This window comes from Dasypus novemcinctus, chromosome 26, assembly GCF_030445035.2.
Source record: "Dasypus novemcinctus isolate mDasNov1 chromosome 26, mDasNov1.1.hap2, whole genome shotgun sequence".
NCBI classification, from domain to species: domain Eukaryota; kingdom Metazoa; phylum Chordata; class Mammalia; order Cingulata; family Dasypodidae; genus Dasypus; species Dasypus novemcinctus.
Genome location: NC_080698.1, coordinates 145799 through 173740, shown reverse-complemented (window position 1 = coordinate 173740; position 27942 = coordinate 145799). Strand labels below are relative to the sequence as shown.

General features: G+C 51.5%; 1 protein-coding gene across 2 annotated transcripts in view; it reads right to left on the bottom strand.

Annotated features, from left to right (window-relative positions):
- Nucleotides 1-2392: 2392 nt before the first annotated feature.
- Nucleotides 2393-27942, bottom strand: part of ACVR2B (activin A receptor type 2B) — a 33750-nt gene continuing 8200 nt past the window's right edge. Inside the window, exons 2-10 of one of the 2 annotated variants that reach the window (XM_023584618.3) lie at nt 16303-16510; nt 15985-16094; nt 15360-15487; nt 15142-15285; nt 14484-14627; nt 14117-14265; nt 12926-13040; nt 12081-12350; nt 2393-10848 (exon numbers count right to left, since the gene is read on the bottom strand). In XM_023584618.3, coding sequence (XP_023440386.1) covers nt 10654-10848; nt 12081-12350; nt 12926-13040; nt 14117-14265; nt 14484-14627; nt 15142-15285; nt 15360-15487; nt 15985-16094; nt 16303-16510 — 1463 coding nt within the window. In that variant the 3' untranslated portion in view covers nt 2393-10653. Of the gene's footprint in view, nt 10849-12080; nt 12351-12925; nt 13041-14116; nt 14266-14483; nt 14628-15141; nt 15286-15359; nt 15512-15984; nt 16095-16302; nt 16511-27942 lie in introns of both variants that reach the window. The other variant, XM_004478392.5, reaches the window with a different exon arrangement.

The window sequence follows — 27942 nt, the reverse complement described above, 5'->3', positions numbered from 1 at the left end:
GCTATATATAACAGGTTTCATGCACTCCCATTCACAAATAAATGGACCTTTTTCATTTTGCTGCACAATCTCCAGCATTCCATGTGGATTTAGTTCTTTGCAGAATCAAGTTTCCCACTTCTTAGGTAACTGGTGGGAATCCCTTTCATCTGACTGGAAGGACTCACTCCACAGGAGGCCACCTCTAATTGTTCTGGCAGCTCCGGTGACTCCATCCCCCCTCCCCGGGAATGCCTCTTGTGAAACTATTTTGTATATTCTCCTGGGTATCTGACTGTTTGTGCCTGAGGTAGGTAACGAGGGTCCTTTCTAGGGATTTTGGATCTGGAACTTTCTCCAGGTGATACAGCTGTGACGTGTGAAATTCTGCAGTTTCCTGCTAAGTAGATCAGATGCTAAGATGCATCTGATCATTCACTGAGCCACAGTGGAGCAGCACAGGCACAGGTGGAGGTGGAACTGCAGCACCTGTGACCCAGGCTTTCCAGGTGTCTGAGGCAACCACACATCCTGCCCTTCCCAAGGCTTGGCTGGCCACTTCACCCAGGAACCTTCCAATAAAGCCTCCTTTTTGTTAACAACTTGTCACTTGCAAGCAAGAGTCCTGACAATAGCTTCCACCACAAATACTAAAAACATACTTTCATTTAACAAGCATTTGGGTACCGTGCTAAGTGCTGGAAGGAGATAAGTGGCAGATGACCCTTCCTCATCCAGATCCTGTGCTTGGAAACAGTAAACCCCACATGACAGATAGGGGTCACGAATAATTAGAAAAGAAACCCAGCTTTGAGGAGGGGTAACTCCCTCTGGGCCTGTACGCCCACCTGTAAAGTAAAGGGCTTGGACCAGTTCTTAATGTGTGTTCCAGGGAATTTCAGTGTTTCCTCGGGATGTCTGGGACTTGAGGCGGGTGGAAGGGCAAACTGAACGGCCCAGGGCTCTTTTCTAGTTGTTCAACTCAGGCAAACCTGCTTTTATATAAACGCTTCTGTGCCAAATTTCTTTTAGTGACCAGATGACCCCTGAGTTCTAACCTTCCAATTTTTCAGCTCCAAGCTCTTCATCCAAAAATGTCAGCCTTTTGCCCTCCTCTCCTTCTATGTGCTCAGTAGGGGCACTCATTAATGAAAGGTGAATTTTCTACCTAAATCTGAAAGAGCAAAAAGGGCCTAAGACTGGACAACTGGTACCTAAATAAAGGACCCCTTCATCAAACATTCTTCAGGGAGTCCCAAGCATATAATAAAGAAGACATCATGTTGAGTGAAGTAAGCCAGAAGGACGGAGAGATACTGTGTTATTTCACTGGTATGGAATATTTAGAATAAGCATATTCATAGAAACTAGACTGCAGGTTACCAAAAATATATATGATACTGGTTACCAGGGAGCAGAGTGGAAGTAAAGAAGGGGGAATTAATGCTTAAATGGGTACAGAACTTCTTTGGGATGATGGAAATGTTTTGGTAATTGATAGCAGTGATAAGACAACATGGTTAGCGTAATTAACAACACTGAATTATATATTTGAATGTGGCTAAAAGGGGAAATTTTACCTTGTATATATGTTACTATAATAAAATGTAAAAGAAAATAGGACTACACAACATCCTAATGTAACCTATGGACTACAGTAGTTTATAAATGGGAAGGTACCACTCTAACAGGGTGATATATGGGAAATCTATATTTTCTACATTATTTTTCTGTAAACTTGAAACTTTTCTAATAAAAATACATTATTTTTAAAAAGCATGCTTTAGCACTAAAAACAAAGAAAAGAAGAAAAAAGGCATTAAACCCACTGGAAGGACCCAAAGATGGTACAGACTTTTAAGTTACTACACAAAAGTGTTTTTCTTGTTAGGTAGGCCATCATTATTTTATTGGTAGAGAACCATGTTTTCATTTAGTGAGATAAACCAGGAACTCCCAAACATGAGACCTGTTTTGCAGTTTCAGATCTTGATAGGGCCCCATAACTATTTTTCAGTAAGTCAGCCACTGATCCTGGTACTCAGTTGAGTATCTTGAGCTGGTCTTTTTGAGTGGTCCTGAACACAACTTATTTTCTAGGTTCCTCTATTCCATCTATAAAGATATTGCTTAGGGTTACCCACAAGGTACAAGACTGGGCAGGGGTTGGAAGGGGAGCTGAGGGGTGGGGGAATTGGGGAGGTGAAGGACTCCAAAGCCCGTTGCGTCCCTGGCTAGACCCTCAGCTTTGAAGGCAAGAAGGAGCCTGTGCCCAGCCTCAGGCCCCAGGACCGCGAAAACCAGGCGCTCGGCCATGTGCAACTGCCCACAAGAGGGACAGCACCATTTTATTTCTAATTCCCACAGAGAGAACCTCAGTCTCTTGCCATGTGATTAAGAAAGACAAACGGGGTTGTTTTTATTGTTATTTTATTTTCATATACAAAAAGATAAAACTTGAAATATTCTAGATTTTTCCTCCTATTCTGTTGGGGTGTGGCTGCTTCTTCACACAGAGGGAAAAAACTACATTCACATCGGTTTATTTGAGGACCCAGTGCAGAGTTCAAGCAGCAAAACCCCAATTTAGCAGATCTAATTTCAAACTTGACACTCATTTCTAAAATTACCACAGTAAAAAGGAACAAAGATCCACTGCAAATGCGTGAACTATGATACAATGTTCTCTCCAAAATGTCTTCACTTTACAACTGTAATTACATGGATGTCTGCTTTAGGCCATTTTGAGTGTGTGTGTGTGTGTGTGTGTGTAATATATATAAATATATATAAGTCAGCACACTTTTCAAATCCAGACAGGGTAACAGCAACAAGCTTAACTCTGTATATATATATTTTTAAAACAGGATCTTTAGTATAACTTTTGTTAATTCAGTAGTACAAGCTATCTCTGTTCTACAAAATTTTTGTTTTATAGCTACAAGGGTGAAAGTGACCTACTACATATACATCTCACATATCCTGGTATACAAACAGTACTTAATGAATTTGAGCCAAAAACTAGAAGTCTTTAGTTTTCAGCACTTGAAAGAGCTTCCTCACTTCTACAATCTTAAATCATGTACTAGTCACATTTCCAGAGTTTGCAATTATCTTTTTAAACCATGAGAAACAGGTGAATCCAAACTTTCAATTACAATTTTTATATACAAGTTAGATAACACAGTGCAATAAGACTTAGCTATCCATCCTAAACCCAACACACACATTCTCCACTAAGTTAGACAGGTCTTAGGGTTTCTTTCTTTTCCTTACAAATAATGTACAAATTCAGAAGTAGCTAGTAAAACTGATACATAAGATGGCAAGTGAGAGGTGACATTTCCTGTTGGTTCCAAAACTGTTCCTAAATATTTTGTACTCTGCTGTGTTCTTTAACTGTATGCCTGTTACATGCAGAAAGCTCTTTTCATAAGAATTGACATCAAACTCGATGTTTAAGTTAAATTTACAGTACTGTATAAAGTTATTCAGATTCAAGGACAAATGTGACAAAATATTAACAGGTGAAAAATTTGGCCTTTGATACTAAGATTGTGTCAAATTCATAAGCAGATTCTCTTGTACAGTTGAAAAATGGCATTGTGTGGATTTGTGGAACTGAAACCTACAAGTATGTTTCTAATCTGCGGTAACCCTCACCCCTCAATTCTCAAGTACCATTCAATTTTCTTTGCATTTTTACAGAATTCTAGAAAAAATGGGGAGAGGATGTGTGCTGGCATTTTAACAATTCCTCCCCTCACAGGAGATCTTAACTTTTTCCGACGGGTCTCCTGGGCAGTCTCCGTGATGACCACTCCCAGAGCCTGAGCACCCCCGGAAGCCAGGTGCTGCCTGGTCTTTCCTCTCCTTTGCCATGGTGGTCAAACGTGCACGAGCGCCCTTTTCCCTCAGGAGAACGTACACTTCACCTGCGGCAGTGCTCGAGAAAAGCCCACCGGGGCTCACGCACTTGCAGGGACTGGACTCAGCAGTCGCTGGACGGGGCAGAGGGTCGGACACGCCCACGGTCAGGACAGTGCGGGGCCCTGCAGGCAGCTCAGGCTGGCACTGGCCGAGCTCCCACGTCTAATCTTGGTCTGCCATCTATGCCCGAGAGACAAAAATTCAGATGTGGTGACCGCTGGTTAATTAAACTTTTTGAACTGCTAAAAAAGGCTCTTTAAAAAATATATATTTATTTAAAATACATCAAAATGACAAACAGCCATATCCCACAAGGCCTAATTTCACAGCAAAATATGCTACAGACACCTTCCCAAGATGCGCTGTGGTGGGTGGTGGGCTTTTATCCTACCATTGAAAGGAATGTTCTACATTTGAGCTTGAGCGGCTGGAAATGTGTTACAAAAGAGCTCATCTTTGGAACTAATTTGTGCGCAAGACCAGCCAATCGAATCGCTCTGCCTATTCAGACAAGAGAATACTGAAGATGGCAGGATTCAAAGGGGAGCCCCAGAAGCACCGTTCGGATGGTGCTGGAGCCACGCCACCGCGGTGCCACGGCGAGCTTGCCGGAGCGCGTTCAGTCCTTGGGAAGAGCTTCACTTTAGAACATGTGCCCACGCTCGGCAGGTTGCTGCGTGTGCAAGGACAAGCCTGCAGTAGAGAGGACCAGGTGGCGACACTGTCCAACACGAAGTCTGAGGTAACTGGTTCTTAAAATACCTGGATCCAGAACTGCACCCAGAAATTACAGCTGGGAAAAAGGAAAAAGGTGGGTTTTGGGGCTAGGAAAGATAGGTTGAAAAAAACTTACAGCAGTTGCTTTTTGGGGTGGGAGGTAGGGGGACAACAAAAACAAAGGCACAACAGAATTACATTCCAAGATACGTGGCTGGATAACAGGGAAATGTTCTTTCATGAGGAACAGGGAAAGGAACGATATATAGGCTCCCAGTATGCTACTGGATTTGCTGAAGCTAAATTTATTCAAAGTATAAAAGGGGTGAAATATAAAACTTTACCCTAAACCAGGCTGAATTAGAAGTACATTTGGCTTAAAATGACACACAAGAATTCTCTTCACAAACCCCATCCAGTGCACCTCTGGATACGGCAGCCTACAGCCAGCAGGCAAGGTCTAGCAATGACAGATACAAGGAATTAGCTTTATTAGTCATTGTCCCTCTATTTCCATCAAAAAGTCCCACCCAAATGACCACCCCCTCTCTATTTTATTTTATTCAAAATAAAAGGGCTAAAATGAAGACTGCCTTTCACATTATAACGGTAATGCTGAATGGTAAAGTAAGAAAACCTTTGTAGGCAGATAATTCTGTCTCAAAAACTGGATAACCCTACATAAATTAGTTGTTGGATTCTACAGCTCAAATCCCCAAATCTCCATTTCAAAGTGTTTGCAGCCTGAATATTAACTAGCTCCACCCTGCTCCCCAGTTGTACCCCCACACAATTTCTGTTTCCCAAAACACCCTCACACATGTCCAGTCCATAAGTCGCTATGACCTGTGGTGGGAACTTCCTAAAGATTTTCACTCTCAGAACGCTCTGTTCAAAAGAAATCTCAGGGGGAAGCACAAACGTGAAGCCCACGCCAGGCCCCTCCCCCAGCCACAGGAGCCGAAGCGTGGCTGACCGCAGGCCAGCGCACGCAGGAATCCAGCCGAGGGCCGAGCGGAGGCGCTGCCCCACTCGTGCTCCAGTGTACACTTACCCGAAAGGCAAACCGCATTAGCTCTGATTACAAAACCATTCCTACTCAAACTCACTAGACTTTATAAAAATAATCTGTGGTATAAAACAATCTCCACACTGTGTAGAAGAAATCTGTCGGGTGATATAACTAAATATATATGTAGAGCTATAGATTTTTTAAAGTAAAATTTCAAGAGTTGTATCTCTATTATATAACCTATTCTTTTATTTACAATCTTACCTAACAACATTGGGATGCAAACGCCATCAGGGGGGCCCACGCCCCACTGACAGGAGAAACTGCCAGGGCCCCAGAGAACCCGGCCATTTGCAAAAGGCCAAACTCACCTGCCTGAAATGCATTAGCTAATAGGTCATATTTTCATTAACTGTGAGCTCAAAAACGTAAACTTTGCAAATGAATGTACCACTTCTCTGCAAGCGTCTGTGTACCCCACGGCACATGTGCGTGTGCCCATGTGCCCAAGGACGAAGGCAGGGTAGGGCCAGTCAACACACAGCGGCATTTAGAGAACAGGCATTTTAAGTCCCATGAGGAAAACAAAACAACAGAAACACTCCTGCTACTCTACAAGCTGCCACAGGAGCAAATAAAGAATCACTAGTTTTGGCACTACAGGGATACATGGAGTACCACAATCAAAAAGTCTTGCTTCACTCAAATCTGGGAGACAGTATCATGAAAAAGTAAAAACTTGGTAAAGATTTAAGTAGTGGTAAATTCTTTAAAATCAAAATCTTGTTTAAACCAAGATTTTATGGTGATCCAAAATGAGTATAAAATAGGAACATTAAAAATATTCCACTAATTTTTTGATAGTGTATGGACTTTTTGAATGAAGCACCTTTTAAAAAATTTGGCTGAGTCAACTGAATTAATTTCCAAGGGTGCATTTTAAACTTCAATTTTTTTCTTAAACATACAAAATGAAATCATTATCTCAAACAACTTTTCCAAACCTTCTACAAATCTGGGATACATTCATAGGTGGATTGCTGGTTACAAATCAACTACCAGGGATCTTAGAGAAGGCTGCTTCTAACCCTGAATTCAACAAACCTTTTCAAGCCAAAACTGATAGGACATACGCGTCATCAACTGAATTACTGGGTCTGTGTCTGTATGTAAAACCTGTCATCAGTTGCCTGAACACACAACGGCCAAGTATTTTATTAGTTCAGTTTTCCAAGCAGCCATCGACCGAGAATTCACAGCACACGCACGAGGAGAGAAAGCCACTGCCACCTCCTCTCTGCCCCCTGCTCCACCAGGACAGGGTGCGGGGCAGTCGCAGGCCTCTGGGACAGGGGTTGTCTGGTCCTTGTGATGGGAGCCGGGCCGACTACCCAAGGTGAACCACCAGCACCCACCAGTCTGGAAGAGGTGGGACTGAAGAGCAAGCGGAACAGGTATTTCTCTGCAGCGAGCCAAGTTCTCAGGAGCAATGCCGGACTGTTCAGCTAATTTTAGTACCAATTCTAAAAACTCACACCTACTCTTACTATATAATTTTAAAATATCATTACCTGGAGGTGCTGGGAACTTTACACTGAATACTAAAAAAGAGCTTGAAAGCCTCGGCGCAGGGGCCGCGCTGCATGTGGTGGACTCCCACACAGCTGGCCTGCCCCCGGAGACCCTGCAGCCCGGGCGCCAGGCAGCCGGAGCCAGAACGTGGGCAGGACCGCGGACCCCCGAGCAGGGTCCAGGGCCGGGCCCTTGACGAGAACAAGCGAGAGGCGCTCACCTCCCAAAGATTCAAGGCTGGGCCACACTCTTCTTTTTCTGCACAAACACGTCCAGAGCCTGAGCCCTCTGCGCAGCCCCCGAAGCCCACCAGGCAGGAAGGCACGCTGCCTCCCCAGGAACGGCCCGCCGCAGTCGGTGCCCCTGGCTCGCACACTCGAAGTGCTACTGCCCCACACGGGTGGTCCCGCAGGCGACGCTCCTCCACCAGCCCCCCCCGCGGCCCTGCCCCCGCTGCAGGCCACTGCAGCAGTGGCTCACACCCCGCTTGCTTCCTTTTTCTCCAGGTCACTCCTGAATTTCCCCAGCAGGGGACCTCCCTTCAGTGATCACGCGTGTTCAACAACGGAACAGAAATCTCCTCGAGGCCCGTCCCACACCGGGAGGCGGCCTAGACAACTGGGTGAGTCTTCAGGCAGGATGAAGCACAGATCCGAGGCCTCTCCCTGCTGTGATCTCCCCCCTCCCCAGGTGGACCAGTCCCGCCTGCCGAAGCAGAAGCAATACCAGGCCTCACTCTGCTCCTGCCAGTCGCCAGTGACTTTGGGGCAAAACTTCTTAAAAAGGAACAGTTATTGGAGCTCCCCAGAAGCAGAGTCTTGTGAAATCTCTGTGGAGAAGGGTGCAGGCCTGAGGCCTAATAAACGCAGAGCAGTAGGACAGCAAACGATGCTTTGCCTGGCTCGTGGAGCCGGACCTGCAAGGAAGCTGCCCAACTGCCCTCTGGCAGGTGGGAGGGCTGACCAATAACATGCGGCCCTCCGCACAAGGCAGGAGGCGGCCGCAGCCCGAGGGGCAGCTCGGGCCCTGGAGACTTTGCCCTCCCCCAGCTGCCAAGCAGGTCCCTCTGCTGACACTTCCTCTGGAGCCAAGGTCCCACAGGACACCACAGCACGAGCGCAGGGCCATTAGAGCGGGAGCCGCCTGGGGGAGAGGACAGGCCGCCAGGGAGCCTGACCAGCAGGCCGCACAGCAGGCCCCGGCTCCCCTTGGCCACGGCCAGGCCAAAATGCATCCTCCCAGGCCTCCGGCCGGGACGCACAGGGTCACCCAGCCCCGGGCAGGGCAGGCGGTCGGCACTGGAGGGGCGTCTGTGAGGCTTGTTTCTTCTGAGGGTGAAGGGAGAGATGCCTGGCACTGCCTGAGGAGAGGGCACAAGAAACCAGATATGGCACTTGTCAATAAATATTTTAAAGCTTCTTAGAGAAATAGGTGGAAAAGAAAAGCAACTGCTGTAAGGCCTGTTTGCCATTAAAAATTATTCCAAGGGAAGAAAAATACCACATCACAAAATCAAAGTTAAACAAAACACAGTAAGACACAGCTAACAACAAAAACACGCTGTCCAGTAATCACTTGGCGGCCCATGTTCCGACAGGAAGCACAACGGGCAATGGGCCCCACACTCCTGACTTGCGGGGCCCAGGTGCGGCCGAGCTCGGGGCAGGCGGATGCCCGACTCACGGAGCAGCCAGGGATCTTCCCGAGTCACTGCAATGACAGGCTTAAGGAATTAAATCTCAAGGGGAATCAGCTCCGGCAGGTGCAAGGGCAGTGAGGTCACTTGTCCTCGTGAATATCAGCCAGTCGAGCGTGGGAAACCCCCAAATCACCACGCTGCACGCCGCTCGCCAGCTCTCCTCCCCAGCCAGCCTCTCCCCATGGCCCACCAACTCACCTACCCTCCAGATGCTGTTTTTAAATAAAATAAGAAACCAGAAGGAAAAGCCTTCACAAACATACTGGCCCAGACTCGGCTGACAGCCCACTCCAGCTGATGACAACTATTTAAAGGGCTCGTCAAACAAAAATGGGAGCACGCCCGAGAGACTCAAAACTGTTTTTCTTTTTTCCTATTTCTTCTAATCTCCCTTGCCATAAAAGCCAACTTACATTAAAATATACTTACTACCAGACAACACAACTAGCAAAATACATAATAAACTTACATAAGTAGAAAATTCTGAGGTATTTCTGGTTTGAGGTGGTCTGTGGTCGTGAAGTTTTAATTCTTTAACTTTTCAAAATTTAAACCTCGGAAGCCACATAGCAAAGTGTGTGTATATATGTGGGTGTGAATGTGTTTTGTTTAAAAATAAAAACTTCATGTTTCATAAATTAAAAAAAATTCAAACATCGAGACAGCAGCATTAGGAATATTCGCTGGCGAGCGCGAGGTTACGGTGCAACAGGACATGTTTTCAGAACGTGCACCGCGCGCGACTGCCTCGAGCCGGCTGTGCAGGGCGCGTCCCTGGAGAACAGGAGGAAGCCAAGTAGTCACGTCCTCCTCCACGGAAAGGTATTTACAGCATCAGGTCTTGTCAAGAGTGTACTCGTTAAGCTGTGGTGACTTCTATTCTTGCCCATCTTAAAGTCAGGGCAGAAAAAACGTTCTATCCCATGCCCGAGCCCAAGCTAGCGGGAAGCAGGCTGGCTGGGCGCAGGGGCGTCGGGCCGCCCGCGCTCAGGCTCCCAACCCCCGCGCCACCTCGCTCGGCCTCCGCAAGGCCGCCCCTCGGCTCTGGGTTACCTGAGAAGTGGCCTCCGCAGAAGGGGCTGCTCCGAACGTGCCCGGCCGAGGGCAGCCCGGCCCAGCCCACCCCAGCACGTCCTCCCCGCAAATCCAATTCGGACCATCCTCCTCCTCAGCCCAGTTTTTTCCCGGTCAGGACAACACCCGTTAGATCCGTGAAAGACACGTCTGCTGTTTCTGAAGCGCACCGTCTAAAAAGGGGAAAGGGCAGATAAAAAGGAGGGGGCGAGGGCGGGAGGAGGAGACGCCTCTTCTGAGGAAGGCGGTTCTTATGTAACAGTCTTCAAAGGATTCCTCTAGGTAGAGTTTGCAGCATTGAAGTTTCCTAAGACAGGAGATGGTTTCTTTGTGTCACAGGTTCTGAGACGACAAATGAAAAAGCAGGAAAAATGAACCCCAAGGGCGGGAGCGGTCCGAGGCCCTCAGCGCGGCGCTGGTTCTGCATTCACAGCTCAGCACCACAGCGCCTGCTGACGCGCCCTCTCGTGGTGATACAGTAGAGCAATGTGCTGGTAAAAACTGACCCAATCCAAAAATAACATTAATAATAATAATTATAATAATTATAATAATAATAAAAAGTCAAGGGAAAATAGCAGCTGCATTTTATGTGTTTGTTGGTTTTAGGGATTTCCAAAACAAATCACAACTGGTTTTCTTTTCTTCTTCAGGTCCACCGAGTCTGGGCCTAGATGCTCGACTCCTTAGGCGGCAGGTCCACGTTGGTGACGGACGTCACCAAGGAGACGAGGCAGTCCGAGGTAGTGCCGTTGACCGACCTCCGGATCAGGGCCACCCGCTCCTCCACACAGCCCGCCGACAGGCGCGCCTCTGCGTCGTGGTCCCAGCACTCCTCGATGGTCACACACAGCTGGGCCAAGCCCTGCGCAGCCAGGTGGCCGGAGGGGGAAGGACAGGCTGGTTAGGTCCCTGGGGCAGCAGGCACAGCAGACAGCAGCCTGCGTCCCGAGAGCCAGGTGCCGCGAACGCAGAGCCCAGTGGCCCCAGCCGCAGCAGGAAAGGAGGAACTGCCCCCCTCCCGGCCCAGCCCCGGTCCACGGCCCCCCTCTTGGTCCAGCCCCAGTCCGGTCCGTGGACCCCTCCTTGTCTAGCCCCCGTCCACGGCCCCCCTCCTGGTTCAGCCCTGGTCCGTGGACCCCTCCCAGTCCAGCCCCGGTCCACAGGCCCCCTCCCGGCCCAGCCCTGATCCACGGCCCCTCTCCTGGCCCTCCCAGGGCAGGCAACCACCCGCCTTGGAGCGGTGTTCTGGAACAAGATTGGAAGCAAAGCCCAGTCCATAGAATGGCCCCAAGTGCAGATTCCCATGGGTGGGCGGGAGGACGCATGCCCCCTCACTCCCCCCCCTCGAAAACCCCCGAGTGCCCAGAGAACATGCTGATGCCCCACAGTGGAAGGAAGCTGGGCAGAGCGGCTGGGTGAGCAGCACCCGCGTCCAGGAGGCCTCCCTGGACCTTGTGCTCCACAGGGAACTAGACTAGCCGCCGGGATAGAAAACGGGAAAGCCCGAGGCAGGAGGTGCAGGCGCTGGCCCGGACCCCGCCTCCCCTGCTGGGCTCCTGGGGACAGCAGGGCCAGAGCTCAGCTGAGCTCGGCCTGCCCCGGCCCTGACAGCAGAGTGCCGTAACGCAGCGGCCCAGGAGTGCGGGCAAGGAGCCTCCACAGGCCGCATCCTTCCAGGACGGGGCCGTTCACACGGCTGGGGTTCTGGGCACCCCAGGCTGCAGGAGTCCAGACGCCACGTGCCAGCCCAGGGCCAGCTGTGAAGAAGGCAAAAGAGCAGCAACACCCCATCAGAGGCAGCCTGCGGCAGAAGCCTCTACAGGACAGGCGTCTGCCAGGCGCCGGGCAGTGGTGACGCTCAACGGACGCTCAGAGACAACACAGCTGGCCGGCTCGCCCAGCGCCTGAGGACCCAAGCCTGGACCCCAGCCTCCCCGGGCCCAGTGGAGTCCCTCCCGCAGAGGACCGACCTGCCCCAGGCTCTGCCCCAGTGACCGCCGGCCTGGCGGGGTGTCTGCTGCCGCGGAGCCCCTCTCCGTCCCAGCTCCCGTGCTAGGAAGGCCCCGCGCACCTGCCCCGGTCCCAGGCCCTCACCGGGTGCTTCAGCCAGTGGTCCTTAATGGCAGGCCGCATCTTCTTGTGCACGACCACCTCCTGCAGCTCCTCCAGCGATGGGTGCTGGCCAATCTCCTCCTCAAAGGGCAGCGAGTACTCGTCCACGGGCCCGTCCGCAGCTGCACAGCGCGACACCAGCTCCCAGAGCACCAGGCCCATGGCGTACATGTCGATGCGCAGGAAGGCGTCCCTCTGGAAGTTGATGGCACCCTCGAGCACCTCGGGGGCCATGTACCGCCGCGTGCCCACCTGGAGGAGGGTGGACCACCACTGACCACACGCAGGGGACGCAGCCTGTGTGCACGGGGCACAGGGGACACCGAGGACAGACCCTGCCTTCGCCACATCCACGTGCGCGCGGACGTGCTCCATGCTCAGGTGACACCTCGCAGTGCTTTAAAACGCCACACTCAGGATGGCAGGAGCCCAAGACGGGTTCTACCACACCTCAAGCTACCACGAGGATTCTGTCTACTTCCTGAGATAAGGACCCAAAAACAAGGACAGGGCAAGGGGAGAACATGCACAAACACTAACGGGGACAGCTGCAGGGTGATGCACTCGGGGGAGTGTTCAGCACTTTTTCCAGGTCCTTGGTTTGGGTCCTAAGTAAGCTTTTCTATTTTACCTGGACTAAGAATTAAAAGACAAGAAGAGAGACCAGGATGAGCAGTGGAAACCCACGGAGGGCCCTGCTGCTCGCTAGGCCCCAGTCTCCCCCTGGCAAACAAGGACGCGGCTCTCACTGACCCTCACCCCACGCCCCCAGCTGCACCCCCAGGCGCAGTGTCCTTGCGCCAGCCCACAGCCCCAAGGCCCGTTACCTGGCCGTGGGTGTCCCCTGGAGGCTTTCCCGGCTCAAACCGAACAGCCAGGCCGAAGTCAGCCAGCACAGCCGTGAGGTCGCTCTTGAGCAGGACATTCTTGCTTTTAAAGTCCCTGTGGAGAACAGGGCCACGCTGGGGCCGAGTGCCGCGGGCCGCCCGCCCTGGCGTCCAAGACTCGGGTCGGGCCCGTGAGCCAGGGGACCCGCCAGGCCATCTCCCCCATTCTGGGGAGTCCCGAGCTGCGTGCACAGTGCAGCCCGCACGTTCTAGAGAGCTGGAGGCAGGCCCCCTGGCTGGGGATGTGAGGCTTTTTCTGGGAAGAATTTACAATATTTGGAATGAGTGTGAAAACAGAAATGTACAATTAACTCGCCTGTTTCCAAGCAGGCCCGAGGGGCACCTCTTACTAGCGGAGCCACTCTGAATCCTCTGCACCTCATCTCATGAGGATTACTCAGGCCGCACCTGCCACACTCAGCGTGTGCACCACTAGCCTGCGCGTGTAAAAAGGTGACGACACCGCTCTTGCCCATCAGCCTCACACGTCGTGCCCTGGCGCCGCTCGCCGCGGAGCCACGAGTCGAATTCGCGTCCCTCCCTCAGCCTGGAGCCAGGCTAAGCGAGTCTGTGGCCTTGGGGCTGATCCGGCCTCGGCGCAGCAGTCTCCAGAACATCACCGAGGCGACCTTTCCGAGTGTTTACAGCGGGCTTGCTGCTCAGCAAACCCCAAAGAAGATGAGCGCAGGGGTTCTCCAAGCGTGGTCTGAGGACCAGGGGTGGAGGTGCTGAGGCTGTTTCAGGGGTCTGCAAGGTCAAGGTTATTTCTCTAAGACAGTAACCGCCCCTTTTAGATTCATTCTCAGGAGTACAGAGGCTACATGCTGTGTGATGTCCCTGCTGTCCCGGCTAAGGGAGCTTGTGAATGGGTTCTACGACAGCAAACACCGACAAAGCCTCCACACGCAAAGGTTCTTAAGGTACAAAGGCTTGAGAACTGCTGAGCCGACGCTCCCACCAAGGAACAGTCGGCACTTGGTGTGGCCACTGGAGGGCACCGGCCTGGCTGAGTCCCCCCCGCCCCAAGGCAGAGGGGCTGCAGGTGGACCAGGTTTCGTACCCAGGTGCACTGGGACAGGCTGAGCCCCCCATCCCCAGACCCCTCCTCGCCCCGACTGCCGCATCGGGCACCTGTGGGCGATGGAAGGCTTGTGGCCCTCGCCGCGGCACCAGGGCACGTCCTCGTGCAGGTACGACAGGCCTCGCGACATTGTCTCTGCCACGTGGCACAGCTCATTCCAGGTGACGATGTTTCCCTTGAGGTAATCCGCGAGGGAGCCCTGGAGGAGGCAGCACAAAGCTTAGTACGGCCCCGGCGCAGGACAGGGCCCAGCCCAGACCTGGCAGAGGTGTCAAAGGTGGGCAAGAAGTCAGTCGGGGCCAAGGCCGCCGCGGTCGCCACTCCGGCCCCAGACCACACAGGGTGAGGGCTCTGACCGCGGGCGCCTCGCCGTGGACGCCGCCCGGGGCAGGGGCTGCCCGGCGGTGGGCGCCTCACCTTGTCGTGGAAGGCCGTGATCAGCCACAGCTCCACCTCGAGGCTGGAGCCGCGCTTCTCGGCGGCAATGAACTGCAGCAGGTTCTCGTGCTTCATGCCGGGCGTGCTGAAGATCTCCCTCTCGCTCTGCCACGACTGCTTGTCCTGAGGCGAGAGGTAGCGCTGTCACGGCCCGACAGCGCGGCCCGCCCACCCCGCGCTCCTGCCAGGACCTGCTGGGGGGCCAGGCCTCAACTTACAAATGGGGAGTGAGTGTGCAAAGTCCCCCAACAAGTGAGAGGCATTTAAGAGGCCTGGGTTCGATAAATGTCCAGGCTCTGAGCAGAACCTGACATCAGAAACAAAGAGCAGCGCCCGTGAACCCGAGGCAGGGAGGCAGTGCGGGCCCCACCCCAGCCTGACATCTCGCCGTTCGTGTGAAACCCACAGACCTTCCGGGAGGGCCGCAGCCCAGGCCCAACGGAGGCAGGCAGCCCGCAGCCCCTGGCCCACGCCTGCAGGCCCTGAACTGCCCACCTGCAGCCCCTGGCCCACGCCCGCAGCCCCTGGCCCACACCCGCAGCCCCTGGCCCACGCCCGCAACCCCTTGCCCACGCCCGCAGCCCCTGGCCCACGCCCGCAGCCCCTGGCCCACGCCTGCAGCCCCTGGCCCACGCACCTGCAGCGGGAAGATCTTGACGGCCACGAAGTCGTTCACAAGCTGCGCCTTCCACACACAGCCGAAGCGCCCCCGGGCCTTGATCTCCAGCAGCTGCAGTGGCTTCAGGCCGACCAGCGGGGACGGGGGTGGGGGCCCAGGGTCCTGGGGGGGGCCAAGGCTTAGCAGGGCTGGCCCAGCCGCCCGCTCCACCATGCCCCCCGTCCGCCCCAGCGTACCTCATGGACATCCACGTGGCCGTAGGGAGGCTTACGGTGCCGGTACATCCAGAAGGCCAGCAGGACGATGAGGGAGAGGCCTCCCAGGGGCAGCAGTGAGTAGGCCAGCACCGTGAGCAGGGCGGGGGCTGTCGGGGGTGGCTCGTACGTGACTGGGGACACAGGAGTCCTATCACACAGCCCGCTCACTCCCCACCGCCAGGCCCCGCGCAGAGCCCTGCTGCCCTGCTGCAGCGTCTGCCAAGCGCTTGGGGGCCAGGAGCACTGGGTCTGCCAGGCGGGGCCTCCCCCGGGGCCGCCCCCCCACCCCACTCTCACCTTCTGGCCCCTCCCCCTCAACCCTCCCCCCTCAGGCCCTCACCTTCTGGCCCCTCCCCCCTCCCTCGGCCTTCACTTCCTGGTCCCTCGGCCTTCCCCTTCTGGCCCCTCCCCCATTGGGCCCTCACCTGGCCCCTCCCCCCTTGGCCCTCACCTTCTGCCCCCCCCCCAGTCTCACCTCCTAGCCCCTCCCCCCTCTGGCCCTCGCCTTCTGGCCCCTCCCCCTGGAGTTCTCACCTCCTGGCCCCTCCTTCTCGATCCTCGGCCCCTCCCCCTCCCCCCCAGCCCCTCCCCCTCCAGCCCTCACCTTCTGGGCCCCCCGCCTCAGGCAAGTGGGTGAAGCGTTCGTTGCAGAAGTTGCCCTCGCAGCAGCAGAAGTACACCTGGGGGTTCTCCTCGGTGGCCACGCACTCCTGCCTGGGGCACAGGGAGCCACGCCCTCCTCAGCCAGGGCAGCCACCCGGAGCGCCTCGTGGGCAGCAGGGCTCGGGGCCTCCCCTCCCCAGGGACACCCACAGTGGGGTCCACGGGCACCCAGAGCGGGGTCCGGGCGGCCAGGGAGGGCGCCCGGGGCCCACCCCGCGCCCGCGCTGTTCCCGGGCACCCTGAGCCCCGCAGGCGCCACCTGTCGTAGCAGTTGAAGTCGTCCAGCCAGCAGCCCTTCTTGACGAGCTCAATGGTGCCCGAGCTGTTGCGCCAGGAGGCGTAGCAGTGCAGCCGCTTGTCCTGCTCGCCCTCGCAGCGCTCCAGGCCGCTCTGGTTGGTGCGCTCCAGCTCCCAGTTGGCGTTGTAGTAGATGCACTCCCGCGTCTCTGCCTCCCCGCGCCCAGAGCCTGCACGCGAGAGAAGCCCTGAGCCCCTGCCCCCCGGGCCCCACCAGCCCAACCCCAGAGATGGGTAAACAGGGAGATGAGCCCCACGGGGGGCGCTGGCAGGGCCTGGGGCTCCTGGGGGAGGGGCCACATCCTCACTCGGCAGAATTACTGCATCCACCCGAGGGAGAGCTGGCCAGGAGGGTGTTAAAACGCACCTTCAGAAATAAAAGCCTGCCCTGGCATGGGGTCTGCATTTTAACCTCCCCGGTGAGCCTCTGGCACTGGAAGACCCTGCTCAACTGGCCCGTCCTACCTCTCCACAGCACCCCAAGAGCCACGCCGGTGCACCCCAAACCCTCTGGCCAGACTGGACAGGAAGCAAGGGACCTCCAGAGCCCTCAGTGTCCCCAGCACCCATGCAGAGCACTCAGCAGGGCTGGAGAGCAGGCTGAAGGCTGAAGCAGGGACACCTGCCCTGGGGGAGCAGGTCTGGCTGGAGTCTCCCCACTGGGCTGGGCCCTGGCGGCCCCGTGGGCACCGCCACCCGCTCCATCCTCACCACCCCCTCCACCTTGCAGCCCCGTGAGCACCGCCACCCGCTCCATCCTCACACCCCCTCCACCTGGCAGCCCCGTGGGCACCGCCACCCGCTCCATCCTCACCACCCCCCTCCACCTGGCGGACCCGTGAGCACCGCCACCCGCTCCATCCTCACACCCCCTCCACCTGGCAGCCCCGTGGGCACCGCCACCCCGCTCCATCCTCACCACCCCCTCCACCTGGCGGCCCCGTGAGCACCGCCACCCCGCTCCATCCTCCTCGCCACCCCCTCCACCTGGCGGCCCCGTGGGCACCACCACCCACTCCACCCTCCTCACCACCCCCTCCACCTGACGGCCCCATGGGCACCGCCACCCGCTCCATCCTCACCACCCCCTCCACCTGGCGGCCCCGTGGGCTCCACCACCCACTCCACCCTCCTCACCACCCCCCTCCACCTGGCGGCCCCGTGGGCTCCACCACCCACTCCACCCTCCTCACCACCCCTTCCATCCCCAGCCCACAAGTCTACCCATGCACCTCCCTGCCAGGGCAGGGCTCTTTCCAGAAGCACCTGGCCAGGGGCAAGCATGAGAGCTCGGGTGCCCACGCCTAGCCACAGCGTGGCCACGCGATGCCAAGGGACCTAGACCCAGCTGGCACCAGACAGCTGAGCGAGGAGGGGCAGAGGCTCCTGGTCTCCTCTCTGCAACAAAGGCGCCACCACGAGGACGCAGCCTGGTCCTTGTATCCACAGCCGTGATTCCAGGGGGTTCCCCAGAGATAATGTGACCGGACCCCAAACTGGGTACCCCCTTTAGAGTTCAGCTGGTGAGCCAGGCAGGCTCTCCTACTGGCCTTTGTGCTCCCCCATTAAAGGTACCTGCTGTTTAATGTGTTATTTCAGACATTCAAATAACCTAGTATTAATGTAACTAAAATGATCCCCAAGAGAAAAAATGGCAACAGTAACATAATGAACACTTAAGAAATGAAACATTACAAATGTGCTTGACAACTGCTTTTCCAATATCAGGCTTCCTGCCTTGGATGCCTTGTTTACCTTTATATTCTGAGTGCTAGAACTAGCTCCAGACACACAATGGTGCTCAGGGATGGATGGGTGGGTGGGTGGGTGGGCTGATGGATGCATAGGTTGATACTATCTAGGCTGATACTATCTCCTGGCTCATGGGACAACAGGGGAGGTGGCCTCAGCCTGCAGCCCAAGTATCCGTATCCCTGCACAAGTCACCTGTACAGGGCTGAAGATCTGAACAAGGGAGGGCAACAAACACTATGAGTGGCTCAAAGCTGGCCCAGCCTCTCTCTCCAGGCCACTGAGCAATAGGAACCTCTGACCCCTGCTGTGGATGGGACTCAGGTGGAGAGAGCCAGGAACGCCAAATCTCAAGGTTCCAGGTAGGGCCCAAGGGTTTGGGATGTCACTGGATTCCCATCGACCAGATTCCCCTACAGGCAACCAAGAGAGAACGCAGCCTTAAATCAGCCAGGCTGGTTCTAATCCCGGTCTGACCCCTCCCAGCTATATGGCCCCAGGCAAGCTACCTAACCACCTGAGCTGCTTGTAAAAAGGAAACACAACAGTACCTACCTCCTCGGGCTGTTCCAAAAACCAAGTGAGTTCACCCACTCGACCAGAGGCAGAACAACGCCCAGCTGCTGCGCTAGAGCAGCGCCATTCTGCCGCTGGAGTCAAGCCGCCTCTGCACCCTGGCGGCCTGGGCCAGCAGGAAGCTCCCGGCGCTGCCCAGGGCTCGGTATTCTGAGCCCAGGAGGCCTGGGGAGGCTGTGATGCTCCGCACCCTTCCCGGCTGCTGGGCTGGGGACCGGGCGGCCGAAGGTCCTCCCTGGGCTCGCTGGGCTATGTATAGCCCCTGGCAGGACTCCAGCCACAGGCCGCCTCCGCCTCTGCCTCCGCCTCTTAGGAGACACCAGCTCTCGGCCCACAGCAGGGCCAGGGCGCCCGCGCAGGGGAAGCTCTCCTCCCAGGACAGGGGCGTTGTCGTCTCCCCCCCACTCAACCCCTGCAAGGGGCTCACCGCACCCTTGAGACCGCTGAGCACGGCAGCAGCCAGAGGGGCCCACACACCTGCAGCAAGACGCCCTGCTAGCGGCTACACACGCACTAACGAGGCACTCGGAGATTCTGCTCTGAACACCCTCTCCAGGAAGCTTGGCCCAAACAGCCTGGCTGACACTAAGGACCACCACGGGAAGGTCTGTTGCATCTGCGAATGCATTTGGGCCCTGGCGGCCGTGGACGCACCCCACTGTGCACTGCGCCAGCCGGCTCGTGTCAGCAGGCGCAGAGAGGGGGCGGGGGGGGGGGGGATGAAAAGGACATGGGGGTGACTGGAGGACAGGCAGGGCCTTGGCAGGGAGCTGGAGCGGCCATGCCCTTGGGGTCCCCTGGGGTCCCCGGGCTCTGGGCTGGGCCGCCCCCTCCAGCTGGCAACTCTGGGGAGTGGTGCACCCAGGCGCCGGGAGGCCGCGGCACTCTCCTCTTGGCTCCTGGAGGCCCCTTGGCAGGTACCGGGGTGCCAGCCCATCCCTGCAGCACTGCAGTCGTGAGGGCCCACCCCCACCAGCGCCTGGAGGCGCCCCCCCCCGGACCCCATCAGCTGGCAGCCCGGCAGGGAGCGGGTCTGGGGTTGCATCGTGTGCCTCCAGCGCAGTCCGCACTTGTCAACAGGGCCTTCGAAGGTGCTACTGGCTCAAGTACGGACTCACCTGTGAATAGGATTTTCAAAGGTCCTTTCAGACGAGGCCGAACTGACTCAGGGAGGACTAGCAGCCTTCTGGGGAGGAAATTCAGAGGCACTCGGTGTCAAGAAGCCAGCATGAGCACAGCAGGCCCAGGGGGTGCCAGAAGCGGGCTCCACAGCACCGCGAGGCGACGCCAACCCGGCGTGCGGGTTTGTCGTTGCTGCCCTCGCAAACGAGACACGGGCAAGCAGAGCCACTGGAGGCGGGAGTCTCCGCCCCCAGGAAAACCCAGGTTTGCCAAGCACCTGCCGCCCTGCTGGAGGTCTGCACCGGAGGGGGGGCTCCCAGTGCTCCACAGGGACCGCCCCCAGCACCTCGGCCAGCACCAGGGGGCGAGGGAGCCGGGGGGCGGGGCCGACAGCCTCCCCCTGTGGGGCGGTACCCACACTTCCACACAGGAACATGACGCTCACGCAGCCACTCTCTAACTGATACATTTGCTTCCCCCCCCATGGGTGAGCCATCCAGACTGCCACGCGATTACTTCCCGTACACTTGAGCATGCCTATATCCCAGGCCTGTTCTAATAAGCATTTTCAACACTCTCTGATTAACCCGTGAACTTCACAAGCACAGAACAGACTTCAAGCAACCAAATAAAGAATTAAAGAGAGATTTCAGCAACTGCCCACCACAAGGGGACAAGTTTATGAATTTAACCAATGTGTCTAACCTGCTAAAATGAACGGAATGACAAAAAAAATAAAAATAAATGCTTTTCAGAGGAACATAACAGAATCCAGATTTCTACAACTGTCATTCACAAAGTTCAGATACATTCCAAAATCATATGAAAAACAGGAAAATGTGTCCCATACTCAAGAGAAAATAAAATCAATAGAGCTGGACCCTACGATGATGGAATGCTGATATTAGCAAGGATTTTAAAGCAGTTATCAGAATTATGCTCAAGGAAATAAAGGGGGAAAGTGCTCTAATGAATAAACTGATAGGGTATCTCAGCAGAGAATCTATAAAGAGAACCAAATTAAAATTCTAAGACTGAAAAACTACCAAACTGAAATTTTTAAAAATTCATAAAAATAGGTTGAATGTAAGTGGATAAAAATAAGTGCTCCATGCCAACACAAACTGGAATGGCTACATTAACGTAAAAGTTCACAGCACTGAAACAAAAATGGATAACTTATTTCCCTCCTGAAGCACTATTATTAATACTGCTTCCCAACACTGAAACAATTTCTCCTATCTATGAAGTATCACTTTAAAAAGAACGGAAATGTTTTGACATTTATTGGAAAGACTGTCCATTTTCCCAACTTCTGTGTTGTCTCCTTCTTAAATTAAGCATCCATAAATGTATGGGTATATTTCTGAACTTTTTATTTTACTCTATTACACTGTCTATTTAGCAACCTTTGTAACAAAAGCTTATCATCTTTCTAAAATAAAATTTTATTAAAGTGCATCATCACACATGAACACATAATAAATGTAAGGTAGAAAGTCGTGAATTTACAAAAGAAACATGCATATCATCCTATAGGGCTCCCCTACATCACCCCACCACCAACACCTTGCATTGTTGTAAAACATTTGTTACAAACTATGAAAGAGCAGCATAGCATCATATCAAAATACTCCTACTAACTTACATTTGTTGTACTTTCCCCCAACCCACCCAATTATTAACACCCTGTATTACAGCTTCGTTATAGTTTATGAGAAAACATTCTCATATTTCTTCTGTTAACTATGGTCCATCTTCCACCACTGGATTTTCTGAGTTATGGAGTCCCATGCTTTGTACAAACCATTCAAAGTGTATACTCAGTGGCTCTTATTTTCAACGGAGTTGTGCTGTCATCACCTCAGTCAATTTTAGAATGTTTTCATTGCTCCAAAAGGGAAAACCCCATACTCCCTTCTACCTCCCTGTTGTTGTCTCTTAGAACAGGTCTGCAAGTCTCTTAGAACGGGTCTGCAAAAGTATTACAATGTTACTGTTAACATCATCCATAAATTTCATTAGCTGTAATTTTCCCATGTATCACTGTATTCTTAACACTTTGTAAAAGAACATTCTTATATTTATATTGTTAACCGCAATCTTTATCCACTACTGAATCACTGTTATGTCTTCCTTATTCTCTAGCTTCCTTTTCAATTGACGGCTATGTTCACAAGACCACCCCTTTCAGCCAGTCATATTTACAAAACAGCAGCTAGTTATACACACTATAATATAAACCACCAACTCTGTTACCTCCGTACTTTACAATAAATCTTATTAAAAAGTCTACAGGAGCAGATGTGGCTCAAGCAGTTGGGCAACCGCCTTCTACACGGGAGGTCACAGGTTCGGATCCCGGTGCCTCCTAAAGAAGATGAGCAGATGCAAGGAGCTGACAAACGACCAGACACAACAACAGGGAGCAGATGTGGTTCAAGTGGTTGGGCACCCACCTCCCACACGGGAGGTCCCAGGTTCAATTCCTGGTGCCTCCCAAAAACAATGAGCAGAAACATAAGCAGACACAGAAAGCAGATGTGAGCAGACAGACAAGGGAGCCATTGGGGCAGGGAAGACTAGATACATTAAGCATCAACTCCCATTCTTAAGCCTCATTCTATTTTCTAGTAACCTATACTCTAGAGCAGGGGTTCTTAACCTTCTTTGTTCCACAGACCCCTTCTGTCAGTCAGGTGAAAACCACAGACCCCATGCGAAGGCCACACTACACTGTGTATTATTTAATAAATACATCACACCCACACCAACACATCCCCAGAATAATGGATTTTTGCATTTCAATTCAAGCTCACAGATCCCTGGTTAAGGACCCCTGATCTAGAATTTACCCCTATGAGTTTACTCTTCATATTTAGTTCATATTCGTGAGACAATACAGTATTTGTCCTTTTGTGTCTGGCTTATTTCACTTTACATAATTCCCTCAAGGTTCATCCATGTTGTCATATGCATTCCAATTTCATTTCTTTTTACAATTAAATAGTCTTTCATTGTATGTATATACCATGTTTTGGTTAGCCATTCATCAGCTGATGGACACTTGGGCTGGTTCCACACTGAAGAAATTGAATAATGCTATGAACAGTGGTGTGCAAATGTCAGCTCACATCCTTGCTTTCTGAATATATTTCTGAATATATTTCTAAGTAATGGGATTGCTAGATCACACAGCAGGTCTATGTTCAGGAAAAGTTTACCATCTTAATTACTATACTTTACAGTAAATCCTGAAATCTGGTAGGAGCACTCCTTTCTTTTTTTCCAGGTCTGTTTTAGTTCTTCTTGGTCCTTTGCATTTTGGAATTGTTTTACTGAGGATTAACTGAAGATTAAATGCAAAATATTTTTACTGCTTCTACTGCGACAATCACATAATGTTTCTTTCCTTACTCTGTTCATACAGGTGATTACACAGACTGATTTTAAATTGTTACATTGATTACACATTCCTGGGATAAACCCACTTGGTCATGATGTACCATCATTTTTACATGCTGCTGGAGTTTATTTGTGAATGTTTTATTAAGGTGGTTTGGGTTTTTTTGTTGTTGTTTTGTTTTTGCATCTTATATTCATCAGGGATAATAGTTCATAATTTCTTCTCTTATAAAGCCCTTGCTAGATTTTGTTGTTATCATGGATATACTGGCCCATAAAACAGGTTGGAAAACGTTCCTTTCCCTAATTTCTCAAAGAGTATGTTTTAATGAAGTGATATCATTTCTTCCTTAAATGTCCTATAGAATTCACCAGTGAAGCAAGCCTACAATTTGTGGGAAACTTTTTTTTATCACAAATTCCATTTCTTTTATGCATACAGCACCATTCAGATTTTGTTTTATACTATATCAGTTTGGATGTGTTCTGTTTTATAAGGAACTATCTATTTCATTTAAGTTGAATAATTTGTTGGCATGAAGCTGTTCATAATGGGTAAATATGTAATTTGTGACAACAACTATATAAACATAGGGGACAGAGAGTGCAGTGACATAGTTTACGTGTGCTACTGAAGCTCAGTTGGTACCAGAACAAACAAGACTGTTACAGAATTAGGAAGTTAAGTGTAAGTCCCATGGTAAATACAAAGAAAATATCAGAGAACTCGCAAACTCATAGAGGCAGGAGCAGGGTAAAAAGTGAATGGAGAATTAATGCAGAATGGATACAGGGTTTCTGTCTGGGGAGATGGAAGAGTTTAGCAACGGAAAGTGGTAAGGATACCATAGTACTGTGAAAAAGATTAACCCCACTGAAAATTTGGGAGTGGCTGAGATGGGAGTTTATGTTGTTTATACGTGTTTTCACAATTAAAAAAAAAAAGCAAGCAAGCAACTAAAACATTTACTGACAATAAATGATAACAATGGTTTTAGCAAGGGAGGAGAAAAGGCTCAAAGGGACATTATTGGAACACTTGAAATAATTGGAATATAAAATGTTACCTGTTTATCAATGTTTCTTAAAACTTGTGATCATTGTACTTAAGGTGGTTACTTAAGAGAATAGCCTTGTTCTCAGGAAATACATTAATACATAGTAGTATTAAGTGTTCAAGGAGCATGATATATACAACCTACACTCACAAATTCAGAAAATGGATTGATAAGATGGACAGGTTAGACGGGTAAGGGATAATAAGGTAGGTAGGAAGGCAGGGGGGTAGAAATGGTAAATGCGGCAAAATATTAAGGGGATATATGGGAGTTCTCTGTATGAGGGTCACGTTATTTTTGTAACTGTCCCATAAATTTGAAAGTATCTCAAAATAAGTTAAAATACATTAATTGGTAATATAACATTTAATTGGTAAGTTCACCCTCTTCCTGGACCATGTAAGAATAACTGAACTCCATTTTCACTGTACTCCACTGTGACAGTTTGAAGTTTTGTAAACTCTGGGAAAGAGCACGTTCTTTGAACTGATCCATTTCTGTGGGTGTGGGGCCCTTTGACTGCATGAGCTGCAGGTAAGGGGCCTGGATTAGATCCCTCTGGGCCTCTGATTAGACTACCCCAGCGAAGCAGACTCAGGTTAGGTCTCCATCCCCCTGCTGGGGTCTCACATAAACTGAGAACTGAAGCAGAAAGACAGAGAACGAAAGGCAGCTGCCCTTTTTACCTTGCCACGTGGAAGAGGACGGCAGGATCAGCCACAGCTGAGAAAGAAGCCAGAGGCTGGAATCAGGGGACATGGAAAGAGGCCCCCAGCAACTCCAAGCTGAGATGAGCCGTGCCTTGTGCTTGACCACCCACAGCTGAGCTCAAGGAGAAGCGGCACCCAGAGGCACAGGAAGACCTGGCAGAGTCAGCCACCATGTGGCAGGAGCCCATGAGATAGCATCTCGGTAATGCCTTGATTGGGACATTTTCACAGCCTTAGAATTGCAAGCCTTTACCCTAATACGCTTCCCATTATAAAAGCCAACCCATTTCTGGTATTTTGCACTGGCAGACTTAGCAAGCTAAAACACACATAAAGCACTGTCGGCATGCATTTATCTCTGCTTGTATTTTAAACCCAGTAAGACAATTACTCTTTTGCACATTAAGTGCCTGAATATTTACTATATGTTTTCACTGCCCTCCATTCCTTCCTGCATCTCCGGCCTTCCGTCTGAATCTTCTTCCTTCTATCTCAAGAATAACTCTTGCTCCTCTGATGGTAATGACTTTTTTCCTCTGGCTGCTTTCATGATTCTGCCTTTGGTTTTCCCAAGTTTGCCTGTGATGGAAATAGGTTGTTTATCATCTTACCTGGGGCTCACAAAGTTTCTTGAATCTATGATTTGATGTTTTTCATGAACGTTACAAAGTTCTCAGCTATTGTCTCTTCTGCCTTATTTCCTCTCCTTTCCTTCTGGGGTCTGATGACATAATCTTAGACCTTCTCACCTCATCCTCTATGTGTTTTTCTCTCTCTTCTGCATATTCTATTCTTTCGTCTCTCCATGCTTCAGTATATATATTTTCTTCTGCTCTGGCTTCTAATTCACCAATTCTCTCTTCAGTTGTGCCTAATCTGGTAAAATCAATGAGTTCTTAATTTCTGTATTTGTACAGGTCAGTTCTACAGCAGATTTTTCATGATTGTTTTTAGTTTCCAATTTTCTGCTCAAACTCCCACTCATCTTTCATCTCCTTGACCACAGTGAGCAATGCTATTTTTAAATGTCTATAAACTCCAGTGCAGAACTTATGCAGATATGTTTCAAAACTGTGATGTTTCTAATGGTTATTTTTTAAAAAATCATCAGTCTGTCACTATATTTACAAAATTATTTTTAGAAATAAGTTGAGAGCTAGGTGCTATATCCTCCAGAAAGGACTTATATGTACTTCTGGCAGGCATCCAAGGCCACTATTAATCCCACAACACTTTAACCCAACTTTAAGGACTCTCTACTTTGTCTCCCCCTCACTCCCAGGATGCAGGTCTTTAGGGTCCCGACCCAAAAGGAGGGGTTTGCTATATCCACCATCTGCTGAGAACTACAATTCTGATCTTCCCAGCCCCATGAGGCTATCAAATACAATGCTTAGCCTCTTGTTTACCCCTATGGAATAACGGAAAACAGACCCAAATGCCTGAATCCCCCCCAGAGCCCCTGTCCTCACCCAGACCCTGGCCTCCTGGGTCTTCACCAGCCTATTACCTGTTCAATGCCTTCAACAGAAACGTTCTTCTATGGTCCAGCTCCTCTAGTTGCCTGCAGAAGGGCTGGGTCCTGATTACCAGAAGAGGAGGTCTCCAAATCTACTTTTTATTCCACTTTTGGACATATTTCCAGGACATTATACCCAAAGGCAGGGGGACACCTGCACATGCAGAGAATGCCACCAGTATACCTAAGACTGCCAGTGCTAGCAAGAACACAGGTTCCAAGGCAAAGCCCTGAAAAAGTAACTTCTGTGCCAAAATGTCACTCAGGAGGGAAAAGAGCAGCCACTTTCAGCCACCTTTATTGTTTCAGACACGGCAAATCACCTGTACAATCTAGGAAGGCTGGGCGGCCTCACTCATGCTAGAAACTGTTCCACAAATCTTCTATCACTGAAATCTACAAGCGGGGCCTGCCAAGGTGGCTTACACAGGGAATCCCAGCCTAATTGCGGAAGAGCAGGCGGTGCTGCGGCAGAGGCAAGGCAGGCAGGGGCTGTGGGGAACAAGTCACCCCAAACTGTCCTCCCGAATGCTTTGGCCAATCTGAGTTGTACAAGGAAACAAGGCATGTCCTCAAGTCAGGAACTGAAACTCACCTAAGTCCTTCCTACCACGAGGAGCTCCTCACCAAATTAAAATCATTCTTCTGCAGATTTCTTCATACCTGCTACTGCCTGCGATGCCAGAATCTGGCCGTGACAGGATTTTGTCAGCTGCATGGGCTTGCCTGCTTTGCCGTTAACCACAGCTCCTGACTGTCTCTCAGACTCTCTGGACTAGAGGGTGGAGGCAGAATGAAGCAAGTGACCACACAAAGACATACATGCAGTCCACCCCAACCCAGACCAGCACGTCTTGGCCAAGCCATGCCTGCCCATCAGCCCGTAACTCAGGACGCAGGCTCCCGACGCCGCTCAGGCTCTCAACCAGCGGACCTGAGCACCCGCTTCACGGTACCTGGCAGGAAGCAGGACTATTTCCAGCATGTGTAAGCTAGCTCAGTCCTCAGCGGGGCACCCACGGATTGCTGTAGAGGGCCACCGGCCTTCTCTACTTCTGCCCCCGCCATTGCCTGGGTATGTTTGCAAATACACAGGAAGCAAATTCTCAGTATCTTATTAAAATTTAAAACAGACATTCTGGGACTCAGAAACTCTTCTTATCATCTACCCTTGAGTAGCAATTGACATAAACTATACACAATCAGAAAGTCCATCAGCAGGAAACTAAATAAATAAACATAGTCTATATCCAAACTTTGGAATTTTTTACAATTGCTAAAAAGATGAGGTAGATTCATATGCATTATAGATTGCCAAAATACACCTCTGAGTTTAAAAAACTACGACGACAGAGATGTAAGTCAGCAAAAGACAGATACATTCATTCTGTATGATCCTACTCGTATAAAGTACAAAAACAGACAAAACTATTCTATGAGGTTAGAAGTCAGGAGAGCTT